Source organism: Muntiacus reevesi, chromosome 6 (assembly GCF_963930625.1).
Source record: "Muntiacus reevesi chromosome 6, mMunRee1.1, whole genome shotgun sequence".
Taxonomy (NCBI): domain Eukaryota; kingdom Metazoa; phylum Chordata; class Mammalia; order Artiodactyla; family Cervidae; genus Muntiacus; species Muntiacus reevesi.
Window position 1 is genome coordinate 7,169,310 of NC_089254.1, and position 26,495 is coordinate 7,195,804.

The window sequence follows — 26,495 nt, forward strand, 5'->3', positions numbered from 1 at the left end:
CATGGACAGAAGAATCTGGTGGGCTACAGTCCATGGGACCGCAAAGAGTCAGACACAACTGAGTGACTTAGCACGCACGCACACACATACTCTTCTAAAGTCATAACCATCCTGGACCAGAAACAGCCCTCCCAGTCCTGGCTCAGGGCCTGTGGGTGGCTGTGTTCCTGACTTCTGCACATCAGAAGTCATGGCCCTTTCCACCGAAGGGATTCGGCCACCCGGGGGCCGGGGGTTGGGCAGGACCCCAAGGGACACAGAGGTTAGACCAGGTCTGCCTCATGTGCCCCTAGCATCTATCACATGACAGACTCCAAAAAAGCAAAAACTATTCAGCACTCACCCTCAAGTACACAGACCTCCAAATTGATAACAACTTGTTTATATTTGAAATTCTTCAAGAATCAGAGCTACTGCTATTCATAACCTGTCCAGATGTAATTTGGAAGCACAAGGGGGAAAAACAAAGAAAGGCTCTTACCTGAAGAAGTAGGTTTCTGCCTTGTCGTAATGACCCAGTGTCAGTTTGAGGGGAGGGTAGTTGATGGCCAAAGGCCTGACCATGAACAAGGCCATGGCCAAGGCCACGAAGAGCACAGGCAGCAGCAGGTTGGAGACGGTGCCCTTCCAGGCCCGGCCAGCGTGGAGAAGCCGCTTCCGCAGGAGGGCCCCAGTCTGTGCCAGGAGTAGGGGGCCGCCCCGCACCAGGGGGGTGCCAGCAGGTGTGCGGTCTGCAAGGAGAGGAAGATGTGGCAGGTCTGAGCCCCCGGGATTCCTGCAGCGTCCCTGACAGCCCCTACCCTGCTCTCATCCTGCAAGGCCCCGCACCAACCGTCTTGAGTGCACCCTAAGTCAGGATACCCTGGGAAGTTACACACACAGGGCATCTCACAACATCAAACACAACGACAGAAATCCTGGTAGCCCCACTTGGCTCCAGCTGCTGAAGGGGGGCGGGCAGATGGGAAAGGACAGGGAGAAAGGCTTCATGTTTATTCCGACAGATAAAAACAAAGCCTGTAACATGAGCTTGAATTCTAAACCACCAACGGAGGGCTGGGGGTGACAGAGATGGCGCCGCCCAAACGAGACCTCGTCTCCAGGCTCCTTGTCTCTGTCCTCACCCTGAGTCCCCACCCCTGCCGATGTTACATCTCGTTTTGGATCCAGGCAGCACACGCCTGCCTCCCCCCAGGTCCCCATGAAGCCCGCACCTGCGTCCCCTGCCCATCCAGGATATCCCAGCTGAGGAGGAGCCTGGGGCAACCGCTGGGGTGGCAGGGGGTCCCAGCCTCTAATTCGGCTCCCCTTAACCTGTCAGTCTCAGCAGTCCTGGCCTCCCTTCCTGACGTGGCAAATCTGAAAAGAGCCCTCCGTGAACAGAGGGCAAAATGCAGACCCAGGAAGCACAGTGTGAGCTGGCGCCCTGGCTCGGTCCTTCTGCCAGGCTCCCGCTGAGGGTGGGCATCTGGGCCCACACCCCACAGTGACCCTGCCCCCATTCCCACAAGTCATGCCGGCGGCTGCGTCCAACAATGAGGACACCAGGCAGGGGCAAACTGAGATGCCCAAGGACCACTGTCTCCAGCTATGTCTAGAGGACGACGCGGCTCAAACCACAGGCCAGGCCCGTGGTCCCCCAATGAGTCCTCCTAAAGCACAGTACTAGAAACGTGGATTTCTGAAAGAACAGATATGGGAGCTCCCTGGCGGCCTAGGAGTTAGGTTCTGGGCTTGCACTGCTGGCAGCCTTAGTTCAATCCCTGGTTGGGGAGCTGAGGTCCACAAGCTACGCAGAATGGCCAAAAAACAAAACGAAAATGCTAAATTGATCATACGGCTTATTAATACAAACATCAAATTGTTATACAGTTAATAAAAGAGCAATGAGTAAGCTTAAAGTCCCAGAGAAAATACTTCTAAAGAAGCTACCATTTTGAAAGATAAATGACTGATAATGGCACTCAGAACAAAGGTGCAAAGGTGCGGGGGTGGAGGTGGGGAACACAGGTCTGGAAAAATCCCTCATCTGCAGGTCCTCAGTGAGCACCAGGGCGTGGCAGGCTCTGGGTGATTTGATTTCTGTCCTCAAAAAAGGCTGTAAAGTAGGGACTGAGATAAAAATATGAACAATCCAACACAATGCAAACACAACAGAACAGTACATGCGGAGCCCAGGCGGGGCTGAAAGGGTTGCTACCAAAGACACAGTCTTGGGAGGCTTGAGGGGAAAGTGCGGACATTTCAGCAGAATCTTTAAGACTCTGGAGATGTCTGAAAGAAAATGTGGATGCTTAAAGACGAACATGAGACACTAACCCTCATGGTATATTCTGTGTGAGATGCAGAGTGTATGTGGCTGGTGGCAGAGGTGGAGCTTAAAGATTAATACGCAAAGCAGAAATAGAGACACACGGACGTCCCTAGTGCTCCAGTGGTTAAGAATCCACCTGCCACAGGGGACACAGGTTCGATTCCTACTCAGGAAGACTCCACATGCAACAGGGCAACTAGGTCTGTGCACCGCAACTCCTGACCCTGAGCTGCAGAGCCCACACACTACAGCTCCTGAGGCCCGTGGGCCTAGAGCCTGCGGTCTGCAACAAGAGACGCCACTGCGGTGAGCAGTCCACGCACTGCACCTGGGGAAAGCCTGCATGGCAGTGGAGACCCAGCGCGGCCAGAAATTAATTAGCTCAGACACTGAGTGTTGTTCTGAAAAGGAAAGAAATAGAGACAGACGTGAAGAACAAATATGTGGACGCCAAGAGGGTCACAGGGAGTGGGGTGACTGGGGAGACTGGGGCTGACACGTACACATCACTATGTATACAACAGGTGACTAATGAGGACCTGCTGTGCAGCGGAGGGAACTCCACTCAGGGCCCTGTGGGGCCCGAAACGGGAAGGAAACCCACAAAGCGGGGAGGCATGTGTACATACGGCTGATTCACTTTGCAGCAGAAACTGACACAGCAGTGTAAAACAAATACACTCCAAGGAGGCAGATAAATCTTTAAAATAAAATACAGGCAGACACTGACTCATGGAGCTCTTTGCCAGCGACGTGAAGGATTACAGATTTTCACTGGACTGAAGGTCCCACGACAAGATGCACATGATGATATAAAGCAATATTTTACTGCAAAACAAGAAGCATTCTCTAACAAGGGTGGGCACTGTGTGGTGAAAACCGCAGTTAATACTTTCGACTACATATCAGATTCACAAGGGGAACTTTTTGAAGAATGCTGATTCCCAGGTCCACCTCAAACAGAATCAGATCTTCAGACTCAGAGATAAAAAGACTCAGAAATTTTAAAAAAGAAAAACTTCCCAGAGGCTCCTGATGTTCAGCTGGGTTTATGAATGGCTGATACAAAGCACAACCAATGGGGATTCATATGTAACTCATGAAGCAGTTATTAAATCAGCAGATGGAAAGATTCTAGTGCTAGAAAAAGGTGTATTATTAAGCTAAATATGACCCTTTCTCACATAAATACAGATGTGAATATAAAATACCCCCTTCCAAATCATTTTAGGAGATTCTGATGTGGAATAATACTGATTTTGGGCATTATGTGTGCAGATCTATTAGGATAATTATGTGAATTATCTAGCTCAAGCTGAAATAACTGAGATGTTGCCAGTTGCCAAACCCTAGATTTCCAAAACGATTGCTGAGATAATTGCTTGATGTTCACAGCCTTGGGCTCAGGAGCTCTTTCTCTGCCAGAACAGAATGCCTCATTCTTTCAATTCAAACCGGAAGTCACTGGTGGACCCTGGGGCTTTGGCCCTGCCACGCCTCTGGACACTGTCCACTGGAAGTCACACCCCTCGGGTCAGCCTCTAAGGAGCATCCTTTGAGTGCATGTCTGGCCACTGCAGCTGCTTCCATACCGTGCATCCTCTCACATACACGTACCTTGTCACACACATGCACCACAGGCCGTGACTGCAAATACCTGTTCACATCACAAACGGTCTGTCTATGCAGCAGATGCGACAAAATGGAAAGAGGATATGACCACTTGAGTGTTGGATTTGCCTGGTGACAGAGCAGCAGGACCTGAGTCAGAGAATGGCCCTGTGCCCTCTGGCCATCACTGTGGGGTGGGTACAGCCTCATCTTTTAATCCACGTAAATTAGGATTTGAATCCAATCTCAGCCAACAAGCTGTGTGACTTCTGGAAACTTACCTAACCTCTCTGAATGCCATTTCCCTCAGTTGTAAAATAGAAACTTGTAGTATTTTCCCTTAAGATAGTGAGGATTACTATTACCACACTTATTAAACTACCAATAACAGTAAATGCTCATCAGACAGCGCCAATAAGTCTGCAGGGAAAGGTGTTTCTTATATTAAGAAAAAAGAATTTTCCCCATCTTCCCATAATCATTAATTGGATATAAATGGAAAAAATAAAGGGCTAAGATACTGAGGCTAAGACAGCTGATGTCATGAATCAACACCAATCAAATATTCATGGCTAAACTCATAAAAGTATTCATATGAATAATTTAACAGACAAAACTGAAATACTGGGCCAAACTGTTATGAATTGTCTCATTTGACTTATGAGTCCAATTACATTCAAGGACTCCCATTACATCCATAATTATCCACCCTCATTTACCCTAACCATCATACTGCTTAGGTAAGATGTACAAAGGTGTTTTTCTTTCTTTTTTTTTTTTTCAGTCAGATGGCCTCGATTGTTGAAACATTAATGCCTACTAAGGAATAACTTAAAAGGTCAAGGACTCTGTATACAACCCAAAGTGTGATTTCCACATCACCAAGTTCATTCAAATATTCTCAAAGAATTTAAAATGAAGCTTTACAAACGTAATGCCTTAAAATCAATTTTCTAAAAATGAGTACTCCAAAAGAAAACTGGGCAAACAGCATATCTGAATATGCAGGTCATTAAAAACACTACATAATAGCAAAAATATGCTTACTGGGAAATCAGATATTTTCACAGAAGAAAATTTATCTGGAAAATAAATTTTCAGATGATCAACATGGTAAGGATTAAAAACAATGTTAATCTCTACTATCAGTGAGAGTTTTAGGAAATTGGCCTTATCAACAGCAGTGCTGGAGGAACAGACCTGGTCAGTCTTTCTGGGGGAAGCAAATATGAGCCCCCTCTGATCAGCTTAATTCCAATCCAAGAGTTGTATTGGTCAAAACAGCAAGAGAAATTCCTCAAATAGAGCAAACAAGGTGGTTTGTTACATCCTATAGAAAACAGTAGTAAGAAGTAGGAAACAACTTACATGTCTGACACACAGGAATGAACTGAACAATTTAAAATACAACCATGCAGTGGAGAAAAATTCATTACAACATAACACATGGAGAATAAATTACTGTTTTGTGTATATACCTTGGTGGAAAGTTGTCTGTTATGAATTGCTACACTCTATACATTATTTGAATTTGACCAAGTGATTTTTTTTAATTCAAAAAACTAAAGTGCTATATACATTTTCAATCTACTTAGTAAAGATTTGTAACTCTTTGTGCAGCAAGACCAAGCTACTTCAGTTTTCTTCTTCACAATTTCTGGGTTTTAAACAATGAATATTTATGCATCTCATAAGTTTACAATCCATGGGGTCTCAAGAGTTGGACACGACTTAGAGATGAAACCACTACTAATCAATAATTGTTTTGTAAAGACTGTATATTTATCTGGGAAATGAGGTATGATTTTATGAAACAGAAATAGTATCTTTATTCACTGAGTTAGAGAATTTTACAACTGAAGTGGATCTTAAATACAGTAATTCAAACCTTTCACTTATTTATAAATACACCCAGTTCAAGAGAAATTGTGAAGTAAAGTTAAATTTGGGAGAACAAAGCATAGTATTTATTATGTAAAAGTGCTTTGCTAGACCCTTAGGTTGTCTCTTTGAATAAAGTCCTCAAACCTTCTAGTCCTGTAATAGAGCTCAAACGTAACAAAACATGACAATTACCAAGACCAACACAGCATACTCTATTCAACAGTGGGTCAGACTTCTCCAAAGAGCTGTCACTGCCAGAAATTCAAGTTGTAAAAAATGTTCTCTGATGGGTGCAGAGGGAGCCTGGTGTATGAGAGGACCTCTAGGGAGAAGAAACGAATTCTGAGACAGAAACATGGTAAGTGGGGTATTATGGATATGACCAGCCCTCCCTATCTGCCTCAGATCAAAAATATTCAAGAAAAAATGTTCCAGAATATTCCAAAAAGCAAAACTCAGATTTGTCACATACTGATAACTATATAGGATTTACATTTGTATCAGGTATTAGAAGTAATCTGCAAGCATGCGAGCTCACTCACTCAGTCGTGTCCAACTCTCTGCAACCCCATTGACTGTAGCCCACCAGGCTTCTCTGTCCGTGGGATTTCCCAGGTGAGAAAACTGGAGTGGGTTGCCATTCCCATCTCCAGAGGACCTTCCTGACCCAGGGATCGAACCTGCGTCTCCTGCATTGGCAGGCAGGTTCTTCATTGCTATACCACCTGGGAAGCCCTGGAAGTAATCTAGAGGTGATTTAAAAATATAAGAGGGTGTGCGTGGATTATACGCAAATACTACACCATTTACAGAAGAGGCTTGAGCATCTGGGGATTCTGCTGCCCATGGGGTCTGGGAACTACACCTACCCCTTGGACAAGGAGGGACAACCATGTTTTCTACTGCACCCCGGTCATTACCTGGGATTTCAAAATTATTAGCAGACAGTAAAAAACTTACAGCATTTCACCTGTTCTCACCAGTACAAAAACTAGAACCAGTGAGCTGTATGGAAAACTAACAGTGCTGGATGGCTCTTGGGGGGATATGCTTTCAGTTAACCCGGTGGGCACCTATAGATGGCCATTAACATTGAAACCATGTCACAGGGACACAGTTTCCAGCATCGGGTCCCAGAAACCCAGCCTCATGTGGACACCCTGACCTTTGGGCAGGGGCTGTCCCACCAGTGACCCTGTTCAGAACACAAAAGAGGCAGGTGGGGTGGTTCCCAATCTCTGTTCCGGTAAAGACTATAACTGTGTGACATTTATGCAAATTATGACTGAATTATGAATAAGAACTCATACCATTTAAAGAAGAAAACTAACAAAACCAAATGTCCTGCAATTAAGAAAGGAAGGAAAGTGGGCAACAGGGTGGGAAAGAAAGAAAAAGAGAAAAGAGAGGAAATTGAAAAAAGAATGAGGAAAAAATACACAAGGAAAGTTTCGTGACACATTGTAGGCTTATTAATATGACATAAAACCCAAAATACCTTAACTTCTTAAATGTTAAACATGGTAATATAAAAATATATAAAATGTAAAACAACATAAGTTACTGTAACTTTTGTTAACTATTCTTTTATAAAGCAATTGTAAAGTTGAATTCTTTAAAAAGCTAACAAATAGAATCTATTTTATCTAAACTGTTTTGAAAATAATTTCACAACTCTATTTTACCCAACATTTATAGCACTTTACTTGTTTGTTTCTTGTAATAACCATACTATTTTCTTAGACATGATTTTTCTTTAAAAAAAGAGAAAAGTACGTGATAGAATAATTTTCTATGTGACAAGTCACTGAACGTTCCAGTTTCTGTACAGGTATAGATCCTTGATTTGATTCTTTAAAAAGCACTATGACTGGTGAAAAGATGTTCAGCATCGTTAAATGTTAGAGAAACATAAATCAAAATTACAGTCACACCTGTCAGAAGGGCCATCATCAAGAAGTCTACAAACAATAAATGCTGGAGAGGGTGTGGAGAAAAGGGAACCCTCCTACATTGCTTGTGGGAATGAAACTTGGTTCCCACACTATGGAGAACAGTATGGAGGTTCCTTTAAAAACTAAGAATAGAGCTACCATATGACCAGTAATCCCACTCCTGGACATATATGCAGAGAAACGCACGGTTTGAAAGGTTTCATGCACACCAATATTCTCTGCACTATTTACAATAGCCAGGACGTGAAAGCAACCTAAATGTCCATCAACAGAGGAATAGATAAAGATGTGGTACATACAGTGGGATATTACTCAATCATAAAAAAGGATGAAACAATGCCAACTGCAGCAACGTGGACGGACCCAGAGGCTGTCACATGAAGTGAAGTAAGTCGGACAAAGATGAACACTGTATGAAGTCACTTACATGCGGAGTCTAACATATGAAACAAATGAAGTTATTCACGAAACCGAAACAGACTCAGACATGGCAATCAGACTTTTGGTTGCCAAGGGGTGGCGGGTGAGGGACGGAAGGAGTGGGAGCCTGGGAACAGCGGACGCAAGCTGTTAGATGTAGGATGGACGGACAAGGCTCTACTGTACAGCACAGGGGACTACATTCACTCTCCTGGGATAAACCATATGGAAAAGAACATGGGAAAGAACGTACATATCTGTGTAACTCAGTCACCGTGCTGTCCAGGAGGAACTTTCGCAACACTGTAAATCAACCGTGCTTTAGTAAAATTTAAAACACCACCATACTGTGATAACCAAAAGGCTAAAAGAATCAAGTTAGCATTTTATTTTGGCATAGGGTCACCCCTTATACCTAGCCGTATTTTTTTTTTAAATAAAGTAAAGGTTGCTGAAAACCCTTTGTTTAAACCTACCTTGGAAAAACAAGTGACTTGACCTCAGAGAACCAGGGTGCCTCCCGGCTCTGCCACGAGCTACAAACATCAACTAGGCAAGTCACAAGCTCAGGATGTGGGTTTTGTCCTAAGTGCACCAAAGTGAGGTCCTCCAGAAGCACCTAAAGGGCCTCACTCTTGGGTGTTCAAACTTGAGCTCCCTCCAGAGTTCTAACACATGATTAGGAAAGAGGACTGGGGACACTTTCCACTGCATCCCCATCTCAACCTCAGCCCTGACCCTCATCTTGGGCACTGTTCTGCATGGGTTGGATGGATGAAGGGATGCGTGGACAATGACCAGATGCTGGATCCAGCGTCCCCATCTATTTATAACTCACTGGGCTGCGGATCCCCCCCGCCACCCCAGGCCCTTCTCCCTCCTTGAGAAACAACCCCTGTGCATTTCCCCAGGCCCCGTACCTTCTTGGTTGTCAAAGTCATGCCTAGTGCGCCTCATGTAAAGCCGTCCTCAAGCCACCAGCAGTGGCTCCATCTCAATCTGACTTTAATCAGCATGAACAACAACACTGAAGCCGGTGACAAAGCAGGACACGACTCTGCGGTGTTCAGATACCCTGAGGGAGCTGCAACCATCAGGGCGGAGGAAACCCAGGTACCAGTTCAGGATGCCCAACTCAATCTCTACCCACTCCAGCAAGGGGGAGTGTGTGGAGGAGGCGGGAAGCATCCAGGGCACATCTCTCCTCAGATTCCTGAGGACTCACGGGCCCCCAAAGGTGCCCAGAGCTCCCCTGTTTGATTTACCCGAGTTGGTCCATCATGACTTTTGAGGCAATGACTACACTTCAGAGAAGTAAAACACATTCTCCATCAGATATTTCACAAGATGAGATTCCAGTTCAGGAAGTTCAGGAAATGAGGATGGTAACTATTCATCACCAAGCTTCCCAGGTGGCGCCTGTGGTAAAGAATCCACCTGCCAGTGCAGGAGACTCAAGAGACGTGGGTTCACTCCCTTAGTCAGGAGAATTCCCTGGCATAGAAAACGTCAACCGACTCCAATATTCTTGGCTGGGAAATCCAACGGACAGAGGAGCCTGGCGGCCTACAGTCCACGGGGTCGCAAAGAGTCAGACATGACTGAGCACACGTATCACCAGCCTCGGGAGCTTGCTCTGGCAGTTCTGATCCGCATGCCAGCTCCACACACTTTCCCTGCTTCCTGAGTCCCCTGTGACCAATGCTGCTGCTTTCTGGCACCTGCCACCAGCATTTATCCCACCCAAGTCTATTTCAATCCCATTTTTATTTTGGCAGACCATTTTCCGCAAAGCACCCCGCCAGTAGCTCTCTACTGATTTTAGCGAACTTGGCACACAGACCTTCTCTGGCAGGTGTAAGCAGCAGCAGACACGAATCCCCGCCTCCACCTCTTACAGAGAAGGCAGCATTTGAAGTTTGAGGAAATGTGGACAAAGAAGAAAAGAAAGCTCTGCACCTAATGCCAAGGCCAAGCCCTAGGAGACACACAGAATCTGCAACAGTTCAATGAAGAAGCAGAGAATACTGGCCTCCCAGTAGGATGGGAGTCAACAGGATGATCTCAAAAACCACAGGAGAGGCTGCAGAGCCTTCAGATTACTCACTGCTGAAATTGCTTCCCATCATCACAAAAGCAGTAATTATAGACAAAGCACAGAGTATTAAATCAAGGGAGAAGAAAGAAGTTTAGGTAAAGTGATGCTGACAACCAGAGTTATCAAAATATCAATGCAATCTCAGATCTCACAAGGCCGGCAAGGGGTGGAAATATGGCTTCTTTAAGAAAAGGCACAGCAAAGTCTTATAGGGGGAAAACACTTGTTTCCTATATTCACTATTAGATGGATATATGAAGTTTCACATCAAATTTGCTTTAAAGAGATTCTTAAAGGGTGCTTTTATAGCAGTAACCACAGACCACCTAAATCAAAGGAAACTGGGGTGAATGCTTAAAAAAGCAAATGTCAAAATTTGTGAAAAGTGAAAGTCGCATCGAACTCTTTACAACCCCATGGACTGTATAGTCCATGGAATTCACCAGGCCAGAATACTGGAGTGGGTAGCCTTTCCCTTCTCCAGAGGATCTTTCCAACCCAGGGATCGAACCCACGTCTCCCACATTGCAGGCAGATTCTTTACCAGCTGAGTCACAAGGGAAGTCCAAGAATATTGGAGTGGGTAGCCTATCTGTTCTGCAGGGGATCTCCCCAACCCAGGAATCGAACTGGGATCTCCTGCATTGCAGGCAGATTCTTTACCAACTTAGCTATCAGGGAAGCCCAAAATTTGTGGAAGTCAGGTGTAAAAATCTGCCACTTTACCTGCTTTATATATATAAAATACCTGCTTTATATATATATATAACATATATAAATATAATATATAATATACATAATATATAATATATAAAAACATATCATATACATATATGTTTATACAATATATAAATTATATTATATATTATAAAAATATATAATACAAATGTATTATATATAATAAATATATATAAACAAAAATATATATAAATAAATAAAAAATATATAAAATAGCCAACCTAACACATACAAGGTGATTCCCTTTGTGGTTTTGATTTGCATTTTCCTGATGGTTAGTGATTTTGAGACTTTCTTCATTTAACTGTTGTCCATCTGTATGTCTCCTCTGGAAATATTACAGGTCCTCTGCCCATTTTTAAATCAAGTTACCTGTTTCTTTGTTACTGACTGCGGGAGTTCCTTATGTATTTTGGAGATTAACCCCTAACAGGTACATAGTTTGCAAATATTTTCTTTCATTCTGCAGGCTGCCTTTTCATTTTGTTGTTTCCTTGGCTGTGTAGAAACTTTTGGCAAGAATGTGGAAAAGTTAGAACCCTGTACACACGTTTTATATACACATATTTATAATGGAATATTATTTAGCAATAAAAATGAGGAACAACTAGACCAGCCGAAGCTGGGATGTGCTCAGAGACGCAGGGAGGGGAGGGGTCTTGGGGGCAGGAGAAGGGTCAGGGTGAAGGTCCCAGGGGCCAGACAGAGCCCCATCAGCTCAAGGAATGGAAGGGACCCGGGCTGGCTGCAGCACAGACACTGGGAGGCAGCCCCAGCTACGGATTAACCGGGTCTGTGGGCAGAATCTGGGTGCCAAAAAACGGAAAACTTTGAGTAGGAAATTTGCAACCAAATACTTCAATGCCTCTGGCTACAGTGGAGGGTGGATGGGTGGGATTTGGAGGGAGTGTCATGTAAACCAAGTGGAGACAGATGATGTCCTCTGAAGGGTGGAAGACTGACAGGTGGGAATCACAAACTGGGCTGGACCACACAGAGAGAAAGCGGCTGAGAGGCTCTTGGATGGAGCTGCAAGCAGGTAGTCACAGCTCTAGTTTGTGGGGGGCAGTCACCAGAGATTCCACAAGAGCTACAGTGACCAGCACCACAGACACTGCCCCCTCCGGCCAGGAAGACACAGCCGTGGGCAGAGTGGTGCTCAGAAAGGAGTGCAAAGAGGAGAGGCCAGGCTTCTGGAGCAGGGCCTGGAGCCTGCGGACGTACGATATCACCAAGTTCCAGGAAAGAGGGTTTCATGCACAGAGTCAGGGCTGAACACTGCTCATCGGTCAGGAGTGACGCTTTCAGAGCAAGCAGCGGCCACTGGGGAATCAGAGCAAATCCTGGGTGAGCAGTGCAGGCACAGCGGGGGGGGATGTGAGGGCATCTCATCGTCCGTGTCAGGGGGGAGCCCTGCAGGGAGCTGGGAGGCAGGCAGGTCTGCAAGCAGCAGATGCTTCAGAGAAAGGTTCTGCTGTCATGCGCCACTTGGTTTCCCAAAGGAAGTCAAGCTTCCCTTACAGAGCCACGAGCCTCTTTAAGTCCTGATGGGAGAGACTTGGGAGATGGGAGACTGAAAGACAGAGGAAAGGACTTCTGCTCAGAAAGTGGCAGGCTCCTGTCCTGGGCAGAGGACCTGTGCGTACCCAGGAAGGGGGACCCTCTCTCCCCTGGGAGGAGACAAAGGAAGAAGGGGTGGAGCAGGCAAGGGCAGTGGCTGGGGGCAGAGGTCCGCGCTCTCTGTGGCAGAGGAGGCGAGGGGGAGGCCAGAGCCACAGGAGGGCCGGACTTCCAGCGCTTAATTCTCACCAGGACCGTGGGAGCCCAAGGAGGCGAGCTGGACAGCCGAGAGTCCGTCACCGAGCATCCACACCCCCTGCCGCCACTGCACAGCCCAGAGGAGTTCCGGAGCCTCTCGGAAGAAAGTGAACGTGGTGCAAGTGAGTGAAGAGAACTCAGCCTGGCCAAACCTGTGAAGGACTAACACACTGGACGTTGCAGGGATGTGCCCACTCAGGAGAGACGAGAGGCCTGGGTGCAGAGGCTGCCCACCACGCCCTGGGGTCAGCGGGTTCAAGGCAGGCAGAAGGTCACGTTCACCAAGGCTGCGGCTGCGCTGCGGGGCTGGACCCCGCAACCCCACCTCCGTGTCCCGTGTGAAGAGCCAGCAAGCAGACACCTCGCGCTGTTTGGCTGCACCAGTTGCTCTGAAGGCCTTTCAAAGGAGGCAGTCCTGGTGGATTCAGCTTCAGAAATGTGGAGCCTGGCCTCGAGGCTGGAGGTCCAGGACCAGGGGCCAGCAGGGCTGCTGTCTGTCCCTGAGGCCTCCCTTCCAGGCCAGCGGATGGGGTCCTCACAGGGCTCCTCCCAGTCGGGCACGCCCCCTGCTGTCTCTCTATGTCCAAACCTCCTTCCCTAAGGAGCCGGCTCACGCGGGCTTAGTGCCCACTCCTGGGACCCCGCTTAACGCACCTGTGGGCGCCTCATCTTCAACAAAGGAGGCAAGACTACACAATGGAGAGCAGACAGCCTCTTTAACACGTGGTGCTGGGAAAACTGGTCAACCACCTGTAAAAGAATGAAACTAGAACACTGTCTAACACCATACACACACAAAAAGAAAACAACGCAAAATGGATTAAAGATCTAACATAAAACCAGAAACTACAAAACTCCTAGAGGAGAACATAGGCAAAACACTCTCCGACATAAATCTCAGCGGGGTCCTCTATGACCCACCTCCCAGAATATTGGAAATAAAAGCAAAAATAAACAAATGGGACCTAATTAAACTTAAAAGCTTTTGCACAACGAAGGAAACTATAAGCAAGGTAAAAAGACAGCCTTCAGAATGGGAGAAAATAATAGCAAACGAAGCAACAGACAAAGGATTAATCTCAAAAATATATAAGCAACTCCTGCAACTCAATTCCAGAAAAACAAATGACCCAATCAAAAAATGGGCCAAAGAACTAAACAGACATTTCTCCAAAGAAGACATACAGATAGCTAACAAACACATGAAAAGATGCTCAACATCACTCATTATCAGAGAAATGCAAATCAAGACCACAATGAGGTACCATTACACGCCAGTCAGGATGGCTGCTATCCAAAAGTCTACAAGCAATAAACGCTAGAGAGGCTGTGGAGAAAAGGGAACCCTCTTACACTGTTGGTGGGAAAGCAAACTAGTATAGCCACTATGGAGAACAGTGTGGAGATTCCTTAAAAAACTGGAAATAAAACTGCCATTTGACCCAGCAATCCCACTGCTGGGCATACATACTGAGGAAACCAGATCTGAAAGAGACACGTGCACCCCAATGTTCATCGCAGCACTGTTTATAATAGCCAGGACATGGAAGCAACCTAGATGCCCATCAGCAGACGAATGGATAAGGAAGCCATGGTACATATACACAATGGAATACTACTCTGCCATTAAAAAGAATACATCTGAATCAGTTCTAATGAGGTGGATGAAACTGGAGTCTATTATACAGAGTGAAGTAAGCCAGAAAGAAAAACATGAACAAAGCAAACTAACACATATATATGGAATTTAGAAAGATGGTGATGATGACCCTATATGCAAAACAGCACAAGAGATACTGATGTAAAGAACAGACTTTTGGACTCTGTGGGAGAAGGCGAGGGTGGGATGATTTGAGAGAATAGCATTAAAACATGTATATTATCATATGTGAAACAGATCACCAGTCCAGGTTCGATGCATGAGACAGGGTGCTCAGGGCTGGTGCACTGGGATGACCCAGAGGGATGGGATGGGGAGGGAGGGGAGAGGGGGGTTCAGGATGGGGAACACATGTGCACCCATCACTCATTCATATCAATGTATGGCAAAACCCACTACAATATTGTAAAGTAATTAGCCTCCAATTAAAATAAATAATTTTTTAAAAAAAGAAACTGCATTCCAAAAAAAAATGATTTTTTAAAGACCCTGCCTCCAAACACACTCACCTGCTGAGGTGCTGGAACCAGTGCTTCAACAGACAGCATTGAGTTCCTGTGCCTCAGACAATAAAGAATATGCCTGTAATGTGGGAGACCTGGGTTCAATCCTTGGGTCAGGGAGATCCCCTGGAGGAGAGCATGGCAACCCATTCCAGGATTCTTGCCTGGAGAATCCCATGGACAGAGGAGCCTGGAGGGCTACAGTCCATAGGGTCACAAAGAATTGGACACAACTGAGTGACTAACACTTTCACTTTCTTCCATCATTCATCATTCAGTCCCCAACACCAATGCCCTGCTAGAAAGCAGCAGAAAGAGCCAACAGAGTTGAAACTTGTGATTCTAAGTAGAATTGCCCAACTCTTCCACCCAACCAGTGGACTCAAGGTGTGTGGCCTGGAGCAGCAGCATTGCCTAGGAGCTTATCAGAAATGCAGGTCCTTGGCCCCCGTCCTAAACAACTGAACTGGGAATCTGGGGGTGAAGCTCAGGGCTCAATATCTTAACAAATTCTCTGGGTCAGCATTTTGATGTGCACTCAGTAAATTTTTCAGGAAGTCAACTAGTGAATCCAGTTCTCTAGGTATACATCAAGTATTATAACAAACACAAGTATATTAGATCTTGGAAAAGCCTTTCCAGAAAACAAAGGCTCCAAAGAGCCTGAAACAGCAGGCAGTGCGCCTGTACGGGTGTTTCCTGCCGGACCCGCTGAGGACGGGCAGACAGGCAGGGTAACTGTAACCTCGGCCTCCTCACCCAGACAGGTGGGAGGGCCCGCCTCCAGGCTGGCTGCGAGCGTGCCGCGGGGACATGCACAGTGCGTGTCACAGCGTCTGATGCCCACCGGGTGCCTCTGTGTGGAGGCGCTGCCCACGCCTGCCTCACAGCACCGTACTCGGGCTTCACAACTGGGGCTCCAGGGATTAAGTCTATATTCTGTATTTTGTTCTGCCTTCATCAGTCTCTCAGAGAAATAAGAACTGACTTACTGGAGGCTGTTTCTGAAGACACACGGTGTATAGAGAGAAGGGGTACCTGCGGGGGGTGCCCCCAGGCTCAGGAATCCAAGACAACAGTAAGTTTCCAGGGCATTCGTAGGAAGAGGAACCTTTCTGTAAGTGGTTACTCTAGAAATCATGTTTCCCTAATGTGGACCACGCAAACAAACAAAAATTGACATAGTAACTAAAGCATTTTACCCAGAAGACATGACAACACAGTGTCTCCGAAATCCTGATCTAGCTTTCTGATAAAATTACTTCCAGGAAATAGCATAAATTTTATTTAGGTACAGGCCTCATGCTGAGCTGAACAGGAGGATTTTGCAGAATATGATAAAATTGGTAAATGTAGGCAATCTGGTACCAAACTTGTTTTAATGCATCTTGGACTCACTTCTTTTTTAGTAATGAAATACTTAAATAGATTTTCAAATGATGTATTTTCCAGTTCCATAATTTGTAATTTCAATGATAAATAAGATTACATTTTTATATCATATTTTACAATGGTAATGGAAAACACTATAATTTTTCTTTCCTTCGGATTCTCTTTAAATTTAAAATGTAACTCTTTTTCAAGTAACATTAGCCTTTTTGCATGTCTATTTCTAACATATTTACATGGATTTTCATAATGTTCCCCAAATTCAGAACATGGAATTATCATTTTTCAAAAGAGACATATAGCCAGAATGAAGAGGATATATATGTAGGCAATACATTTTCAGTGTAAATTATCTTAAATTCTCAACAATGACAAAATGTTTACGAGAGCATAATCATATTTTCTTTAAATCTGTGCATATATATAAAAGTCATTTAACTAACGTAACACAAAAAAGTGAAGACTCAGAAATTAAACATTTAGGCAACATTCTAGTACTGAAAAGAGAAAATAATGCCTATGTTCAGCTAAAATAAAAATTTTATATGAAACAGAAACAAGTTATGATATGTACAGTGGAATATTAACACACAGAAGTTACACAGGCAATAACACAGATGAATCTCAGAGACAAAACATAGAGGAAAAAACACATAATTTTGTGCATATTGTGTTATTCCACTCATATGAAGTTAAGAAAACAGGCAAAACCACTTGAAAGTCACAGCGCTACTGTCAGGGGAAAGGTCAGCCCTGGTGAGGACATGAGGGCCAGCCAAGGCCAGCCTGGGTGATGACAGGCGCGCACCATGGGACGTTCACCCAACTGCGCCTAAGAACTGTGCCATTCGTGGTGAGATACACGCAGTTTCTGTTAGTAAAACCACATGTAAAACACTATTTTTAAAAATTAATGATTCACGGGAAAAGTAAACAATTACAGGATTACGAAACAAATTCAAATCACTGTAAATACGAAGAGGGGCCCAAATTAATTAGCGACATGGAAACAAGCTTGGCAGTTACAGTAATGTAAGTCTAAAGGAACCCAAAGGCTGAGCCTTCGTAAAGGGTTACAGGCCTTTTCCCTTGACTGTAGGGGCAGACCTTGAACGTAATAGCTGTCACTCCTACACTCAGACTACACAACAGCAGAAGTAACAATTTTACATGTTTAATTAAGATTGCCGTTAAAAAGTCAAAACAGATTTTCCTGTTGAGTCTGAAGAAAAAAACTCACGCGCTGTGTGAGAGCCACATGTAAGACCTGAGGGTGACCCGCAGGACCGAGAGCAGACCCACCGACCGCCGGCCAGCCCCGGTGGAGCCCAGTCCTACGAGCACAAGGACCCGACTTCCACCCACAAGCTGAGAAAGGCTGGGAGAGGAGCCACATAAACAGGGTTCCAGACAAGAAAGCAGAGCAGATGGCCCCTCTGTGTCAGCCGTGGGAGACTCCAGACTTCTGACCTACAGAGACCAGGAGATAAGAAGTAACATTCTGCACACAAATATGATGTGAAAACCAGCAATTGTAAGTAGAGGAGACTACAAATGTAGGATATTGGAAATGCCTTTGAAACTAAAAGATCAGTAACTTAAAGCACTCTTGTGTGTATATACATAAGTCTGTGTATATAGCCTGCTATATCAAAACCTTATGGCAAATGCAAACTGAAAATGTCCAACATAATGCGTGTACGCGCGCGCGTGCGCGCGCGCGCACACACACACACACACACACACACACACAAAGCAATCCAAACACAACACTAAAATCAGGCATCAGATCACAAGAGAACAAAAGAGAAAGGGAAGAAAAAAGACCTACAAAAACAAACCCAAAGCAATTAACAAAATGTCAATAAGAACATACGTATTGATAATTACCTTAAATGTAAATGGGTTAAATGCTACGACCAAAAGACATAGACTGACTGAATGGATACAAAAACAAGACCCATATATATGCTGTCTATAAGAAACCCACTTCAGATCTAGGGACACATAGAGACTGAAAGGGAGGAAATGGAAATCAAAAGAAAGGTGCAGTAGCAATTCTCCTATCAGACAAAGCAGACTAAAATACTGTTACAAGAGCCAGAGAAAGACACTACATAATGATCAATGAATCAATCCTGGAAGTTATAACAATTGCAAATACATATGTACCCAACACAGGACATCTCAATATATAAGACATATACTAACAGGTACAAAGGGAGAAATAGACAATAACACAGTAATAGTAGAGGACTTTAACACCCCACCTGAATCAATGAACAGACCACCCAGACAGAAAATCAGTAAGGAAACACAGGCCTTAAATGACACATTAGACCAGATGACTTAATTAATACTTATAGAACATCCATCAAAAGCAGCAGAATACACATCCTTATCAAGCGCACATGGAGCATTCTCCAGGACTGACCCCCATGCTGGGCAACAAACAGCCTTGGTAAATTTAAGAAAACTGAAATCATCAAGCATCCTTTCCAACCACAACACCATGAAATAAGAAATCAACCACAAGGAAAAAAATCTATTAAAAAACAGAAACATGTAGAGGTGAAACAATGTGCTACTGAACAACCAATGAATCACTAAAAAAAATCAAAAAGGAAATCAAAAAATATCTAGAGACACACAAAAATGAAAGCACAATGATTCAAAACCTATGGGATGCAGCAAAAGCAGTTCTAAGAAGGAAGTTCATAGCAATACAATCTTACCTCAGGAAGCAAGAAAAATAAAAAATAAACAACCTAACCTTACACCTAAGGAAACTAGAGAGAAAAGGACAAACAAAACCTAAAGTTAGTAGAGGGAAAGAAATCAAAAAGATCAGAGTGGAAATAAGTGAAACAGAAATGAAGAAAACAATAGGTAAGATCAATGAAACTAAAAGCTAGTTCTTTGAAAAGATAAACAACACTGGTAAACCTCAGGCCAGACTCATCAAGAAAAAAAGGAAGAGGGCTCAAGTCAACAAAATTAGAAACAGAAGAGGAGGAATTATGGGCAGTCCAGTGGTTAAGACTCTGCACTTCGAATGCAGGGGACGTGGGTTTAATCCTGGTTGGGGAACTAAGATCCCATGTACCACACGGTACAGGCAAAAAAAAAGTTAAATGGACAGAATCACAAAGGGCCAGAAGAAACTGTCATAAGCAACTATAGGCCAACAAAATGGACATGAAAGAAATGGACAAATTCTTAGAAAGGTACAATCTCCCAAGAATGAACCAGAAAGAAACAGAAAATACGAATAGACTAATCACAAGTAATAAAACTGAAACAGTGATTTAAAAACTCCCAACAAACAAAAGCTCAGGACCAAATGACTTCACAGGTAAATTCTATCAAACATTTAGAGAAGTGTTAACACCTATCCTTTTAAAACAATTCCAAAAAGTTGCAGAGGGAGGAACATTCCCACATTCTATGAGACCACCATCACCCTGATGGCATGATTCACACAAAGACAACACAAAAGAAGAAAATTACAGGCCAATACCACTGATGGACATACATGCAAAATCCCTAACAAAATACAAGCAAACCAAATCCAACAACACATTAAAAGAATCATACACCATGATTAAGAGAGATTTATCCCAGGGATGCAAGGATTTTTCAACACCTGCAAATCAGTATGATACACCACCCTAACAAACTGAAGAATAAAACCATATGATCATCTCAACCATTGCATAAAAAGCTTTTGACAAAATTAAATACCCATTTATGATTTTTTTTTAAATCTCCAGAAAGTAAGGCATAGAGGGAACCTCAGTTCAGTTCAGTCGCTCAGTCGTGTTCGAGACTCTGCAACCCCATGAACTGCAGCACGCCATGCCTCCCTGTCCATCACCAACTCCTGGACTCTACCCAAACTCATGGCCATTGAGTCGGTGATGCCACCCAACCATCTCATCCTCTGTCATCCCCTTCTCCTCCTGCCCCCAATCCCTCCCAGCATCAGGGTCTTTTCAAATGAGTCAGCTCTTTGCATCAGGTGGCCAAAGTATTGGAGTTTCAGCTTCAGCATCAGTCCTTCCAATGAACACCCAGGACTGATCTCCTTTAGGATGAACTGGTTGGATCTCCTTGCAGTCCAATGGACTCTCAAGAGTCCTCTCCAACACCACAGTTCAAAAGCATCAATTCTTCTGCACTCAGCTTTCTTTATAGTCTAACTCTCACATCCATACATGACTACTGGAAAAACCATAGCCTTGACTAGACAGACCTTTGTTGACAAAGTAATGTCTCTGCTTTTTAATATGCTATCTAGGTTGGTCATAACTTTCCTTCCAAGGAGCAAGCGTCTTTTAATTTCATGGCTGCAATCACCATCTGCAGTGATTTTGGAGTCCAAAAAAATAAAGTCAGCCACTGTTTCCACTGTTTCCCCATCTATTTCCCATGAAGTGAAGGGACCAGATGCCATGATCTTAGTTTTCTGAATGTTGAGTTTTAAGCCAACTTTTTCACTCTCCTGTTTCACTTTCATCAAGAGACTCTTCAGTTCTTCTTCACTTTCTGCCATCAGGGTGGTGTCATCTGCATATCTGAGGTTATTGATATTTCTCCTGGCAATCTTGATACCAGCTTGTGCTTCCTCCAGCCCAGTATTTCTCATGATGTACTCTGCATATAAGTTAAGTAAGCAGGGTGACAATATACAGCCTTGACGTATTCCTTTTCCTATTTGGAACCAGTTTGTTGTTCCATGTCCAGTTCTAACTGTTGCTTTCTGACCTGCATACAGGTTTCTCAACAGACAGGTAAGGTGGTCTGGTATTCCCATCTCTTTCAGAATTTTCCACAGTTCATTGTGATCCACACAGTCAAAGGCATTGGTACAGTCAGTAAAGCAGAAATAGATGATTTCTGGAACTCTCTTGCTTTTTCGATGATCCAACGGATGTTGGCAATTTGATCTCTGGTTCCTCTGCCTTTTCTAAAACCAGCTTGAACATCTGGAAATTCTCAGTTCACATATTGCTGAAGCCTGGCTTGGAGAATTTTGAGCATTACTTTACTAGCGTGTGAGATGAGTGCAATTGTGTGCTAGTTTGAGCATTCTTTGGCACTGCCTTTCTTAGGGATTGGAATGAAAACTGACCTTTTCCAGTCCTGTGGTCACTGCTGAGTTTTCCAGATTTGCTGGCATATTGAGTGCAGCACTTTCACAGCACTATCTTTCAGGATTTGAAATAGCTCAACTGGAATTCCATCACCTCCACTAGCTTTGTTCGTAATGATGCTTCCTAAGGCCCACTTGAACTTCACATTCCAGGATGTCTGGCTTTAGGTGAGTAATCACACCATCATGATTATCTGGGTCATGAAGATCTTTGTTATACAGTTCTTCTGTGTATTCTTGCCACCTCTTCTTAATATCTTCTGCTTCTGTTAGGTCCATACCATTTCTGTCCTTTATTGAGTTCATCTTTGCATGAAATGTCCCTTGATATCCCTAATTTTCTTGAAGAGATCTCTAGTCTTTCCCATTCTATTGTTTTCCTGTATAGAGGGAACCTACCTCAACATAATAAAGGCCATATATGACAAACTCACAGCAAACATTATACTCAATGGTTAAAAACTTTATTTCCTCTAAGATTAGGAACAAGACAAGGATGTCCACTCTCATCTCTATTATTCCATACAGTTTTGGAAGTCCTTGCCATAGCAATCAGAAAACAAAAGGAAAAAAATGAATCCAAATTCCAATCCAAATTGGAAAAGAAGCAAAACCGTCACTGTCTCCAAATGACATAATACTATAGATAGAAAATCCTAAAGATACTACCAGAAAACTACTAGAGCTAATCAATGAAACTGGTAATATTGCAGGATACAAAATTAATACATAGAAGTCTGAGGCATTTAGACGCTAAAAACAAAAATTCAGAAAGAGAAGTCAAGGAAACAATCCAAATTACCATTATCTCAAAAAGAATAAATACTTATGAATAAAGTTACCTATAAGGGCTTCCCTGGTGGCTCAGACGGTAAAGGGTCTGCCTGCAGTGCGGGAGACCCGGGTTCGATCCCTGGGTTGGGAAGATCCCCTGCAGAAGAAAATGGCAACCCACTCCAGTACTCTTGCCTGGAAAATTCCATGGACTGAGGAGCTTGGTAGGCTACAGTCCATGGGGTCGCAAAGAGTCGGACACGACTGAGCAACTTCACAGGTTCACAGGTTCAAGGAGGGGAAAGACCTGCACTCAGAGAACTATAAAGCACTGATGAAAGAAGTCAAAGATAACACAGACAAATGGAAAGATACATAATGTTCTTGGATTGGAATAATCAATACTATCAAAATGACTACATTAACCAACAAAATTTACAGATTCAATACAATCCCTATCAAACTACCAATGGCATTTTTCATAGAGCTAGAACAAAAAATCTTAAAATCTGTATGGAGACATAAAAGATGCTGAACAGCCAAAGCAATCTTGAAAAAGATAAACAGAGTTGGAGGAACTGGGCTCCCTGACTTCAAACTATACTATACAGCTGCAGTCATCAAGACAGTATGGTACAGGCACAAAAAAAGAAATACAGATCAGTGGAATAGGTCAGCAAACTGAGAAATAAACCCACATACCTATGGTCACATATCTATACCCAAGAAGGCAAGACTATACAATGGAGGAAAGACAGTATCTTCAATAAATCTTACTGGGAAAACTGTAAATGGTACCAAAAAAGCATGTAAAAAATGAAAGTAGAACATTCTTTAACACCATTCACAAAAATAAACTCAAAATGGATTAAAGACCTAAATACAAGAGTGGATACTATAAAACTCTTAGAGGAAACATAGGCAGAACACACTTTGACACAAATTGCAGCAATATCTTTTCCAAGGCATCTTCTAGAGTAATGGAAATAAAAATAAAAATAATCAACAGGACCTAATTAATCTTAAAAGCTTTTGCACAGCAAAGAAAACCGTAAGAAAAGCAAAAGAACAACCACAAAATGGGAGAAAATATTTGCAAAAGATGTGAGTGACAAGGGATTAGTCCCCCAAATTTATAAACAGCTCATGCAACTCAATATCAAAAAAACAATCCAATCAAAAAAATGGGCAGATCTAAGAAGACATTTCTGCAAAAAATGACATACAAATGGCCAAGAGTACATGAAAAGATGCCAATTATCATTAATTATTGGAGAAATGTAAATCAAAACTACAATGAGGTATTACCTCACACTAATCAGAATAGCCATCATCAAAAAAATCTACAAATAATAAATACTGTAGAGACTGTTGAAAAGGGAACCCTCTTACACTGTTGATGGGGATGTAAATTGGTGCAACTGCTATGGTGAACAGCACAGAGGTTCCTTTTAAAACTAAAAACAGAGCTACCATATGATCTACCAATCCCACTCCTGAGCATATTTTGAACAAAACTGTAGTTCAAAAAGATACATGCACCCCTGTGTTCCCTGCAGCCTATTCACAACAGCCAAGACATGGAGACAACCTAAACGTCCATTGACAGATGAATGGGTAAAGACGTGGTACTTACATACCATGGAATACTACTCAACCACTAAGAAGAATAGAATAATGCTATTTGCCTCAACATGGATGGACCTAGAGATTATTATACTGAGTGAAGTAAACTTCTTTAGCCAGACAGCCTGAAACCTGAACTTTACAGATGTCACCAAGGAGGCTCCAGAGGAAGTGAGGTACCTGTTGCTGGAGACTGGAGGAAGTTCATAGTCTGGCAGTTCCTCACATGGCTAACCAGTGATCTCACTCCTAGATGCACGCCCAAGAGAGAACGTATGTCCACAGATAACTCATACACAGATGCCCATAGCAGCAACTTCATAACAGCCAAGAATGGGAAACAACCCGAAAGATCATTAGCTGGTGAAAGAACAAACCAATTCTGGTGCATCTGGACAACGAACATGATCTGGCCACCAAAGGAGTGCAGCACTGACAGACCAGCATGTGGTCCCTGGAAAACATCAGGCCGATAACAGACGCCAGACACAGACATGCACGTGCCGCGGGCTCCACTTGCACGAGCGTCCGGAGCAGACGCACACACAGAGACAGACGGCAGACAACAGCTCACCTAGATTGGAGCAACGGGGGTCAGGGGAGGAGACAGGTAAGCTGACGAGAGCTTTCTTCCTGTGGCAATGCAACTTGCTCTGAACTTGATGGGGGCAAGGGATCCACAACTCTATGAATAAACTACAAGCTGCTGAACTGTGTTAAATGGACAAACTGTGTGGCGTGTAAATTATTATCTCAATAGAGCTGTTAGAATACGATACACCCGACATCATTAATCATTAGGGAAAAGCAAATTAAAACCACAGTGAGAGACCCCTACTAACCAATTATGATGCCTAAAACAGATAATTTTTAAACCTGACAGTACCAACAGCTGAAAAGGAAGCAGGGCCGATGGAAAATCATATGCTGTTTGTGAGAATGCAGTCTACCAAACATCTGTTGTCAACATCCGGAAGTGCTTAGTTCTGGTCAGTTATTTGAGGGTCTATGTGTCTGGAGTCTCTGAGGAAGACTGAGGTCTGTCATCCTCCAGGCATCTCCAGCCCAGCTGTGTCCTCCTTTCTGGGGCACTGTGCACAAATCGGGCAGGAACTGGCCTCACTGAGGCCCAGCCACACACCCAGGTTCTGCTCCACAGCTGACGCCTGTGCACGCAGACCTGCACGTGAAACCTAAGAACACACTTCAGTCCCACGCGGACAGAGGCTCCAGGGAGCAAGGCTCACATTTGGATTTTTCTGCATGTAAACCTGTCCTGGCAAAGCCCCTGCATGTAAGGCGCACACTGAGAATGATGCTGGACTGGCTTGTTCGTGAGGCAGGAGAACAAAATGGACTGATTCTCTTATCCTCATTTTCTGTACTAAGACATTGCTTCTAGGATAGAGTTCTGAAGAAATGTAGAGCTGTCCCACAAACACACAGATGTTTGATTCAAGTCAAGGAAAAACAACGAGCTTTCTGCCTCCATCCAATTACACCCCTCACTCTGCTTAATCTCCTCCTCTTCAACTTTTCTTAAATTTATTTATTTTAATGGGAGGACAATTACTTTACAATATTGTGATGTTTTTTTCCATATATCAGTACAAATAAGTCACAGGCATACATGTGAACTCTCTCTCCTGAACACCCCCTCCCACCACCCTCCCCACCCCATCCATCCAGGTTATCACAGAGCACCAGCTTTGGGTGCCCTGCATCACACATCAAGCTTGCACTGATTATTGATTTTACACATGGTGATACATATGTTTCAATGCTATTCTCTCAAATCATCCCACCCTCTCCTTCTCCCGCTGAATCCAAAAGTCTGTTCTTTACGTCTGTGTCTCCATTGCTGCCCTGCACATAGGACTGTCGGTACCAGATACCATATACATGCGTTAGTATATGGTATTGGTCTTTCTCTTCCTGACTTACTTCGTTAAAACGTGGTGGTAAGGGTGGGGGGCCTCACCTCACGCCCCCCACCCCCCCACCCAGTGGAAACGCAAAGAAACCCCCTGACTTACAGTGACCAGGACCAGGCTCTGGGGGTGCCGACTCCAAGCTCAGGGCAGCATCAGGTTGCTTCTTGGAATCTTGCAGAAGATGCAGAAACACCTTTTTAAATATGGAAAAGAGCTTCACATTATTTTATGTTCCTTTCCACATTGTACCTCTTCTGCCTCAATTACCCAACTGGGTCATTATGACAATAGTCACCAAACAGCCACCATACTTGATTTGGTTGTTCAGTTAAAGGACAGAACTCAAAGGCCACCTGGTCCTGCCCAGAGGACAGAAAGGTGAGTGAAACCAGTCTGAAGCTCAGGGCACCTCGGTTCTGGCCAAGCTGCCAGGCAGGAGTGGGCAGGGCACGTGAGGCTGACCGCACAAGGCATCCAACTCAACTGCGGCTTGTGAAGCACTGTCCAGCGTCTGAGAGAGTCAGGAAGAACCAGGCCACAAACTCGTGAGCCGCACACCCATCCAGAGTGGGCGGGACCACGAGCGACGGTCCCCACCGCACCGTCTTCTCCACAG

General features: G+C 44.0%; 1 protein-coding gene across 1 annotated transcript in view; it reads right to left on the reverse strand.

Moving 5' to 3' along the window:
• ABCA13 (ATP binding cassette subfamily A member 13) overlaps positions 1 to 26,495 on the reverse strand; it is a 366,717-nt gene that overhangs the window by 151,312 nt on the left and 188,910 nt on the right. The window contains exons 42-46 of the mRNA XM_065938900.1: positions 26,014 to 26,072; positions 17,847 to 17,860; positions 13,470 to 13,507; positions 8,348 to 8,361; positions 482 to 712 (exon numbers count right to left, since the gene is read on the reverse strand). Coding sequence (XP_065794972.1) covers positions 482 to 712; positions 8,348 to 8,361; positions 13,470 to 13,507; positions 17,847 to 17,860; positions 26,014 to 26,072 — 356 coding nt within the window. The remainder of the gene's footprint in view (positions 1 to 481; positions 713 to 8,347; positions 8,362 to 13,469; positions 13,508 to 17,846; positions 17,861 to 26,013; positions 26,073 to 26,495) is intronic.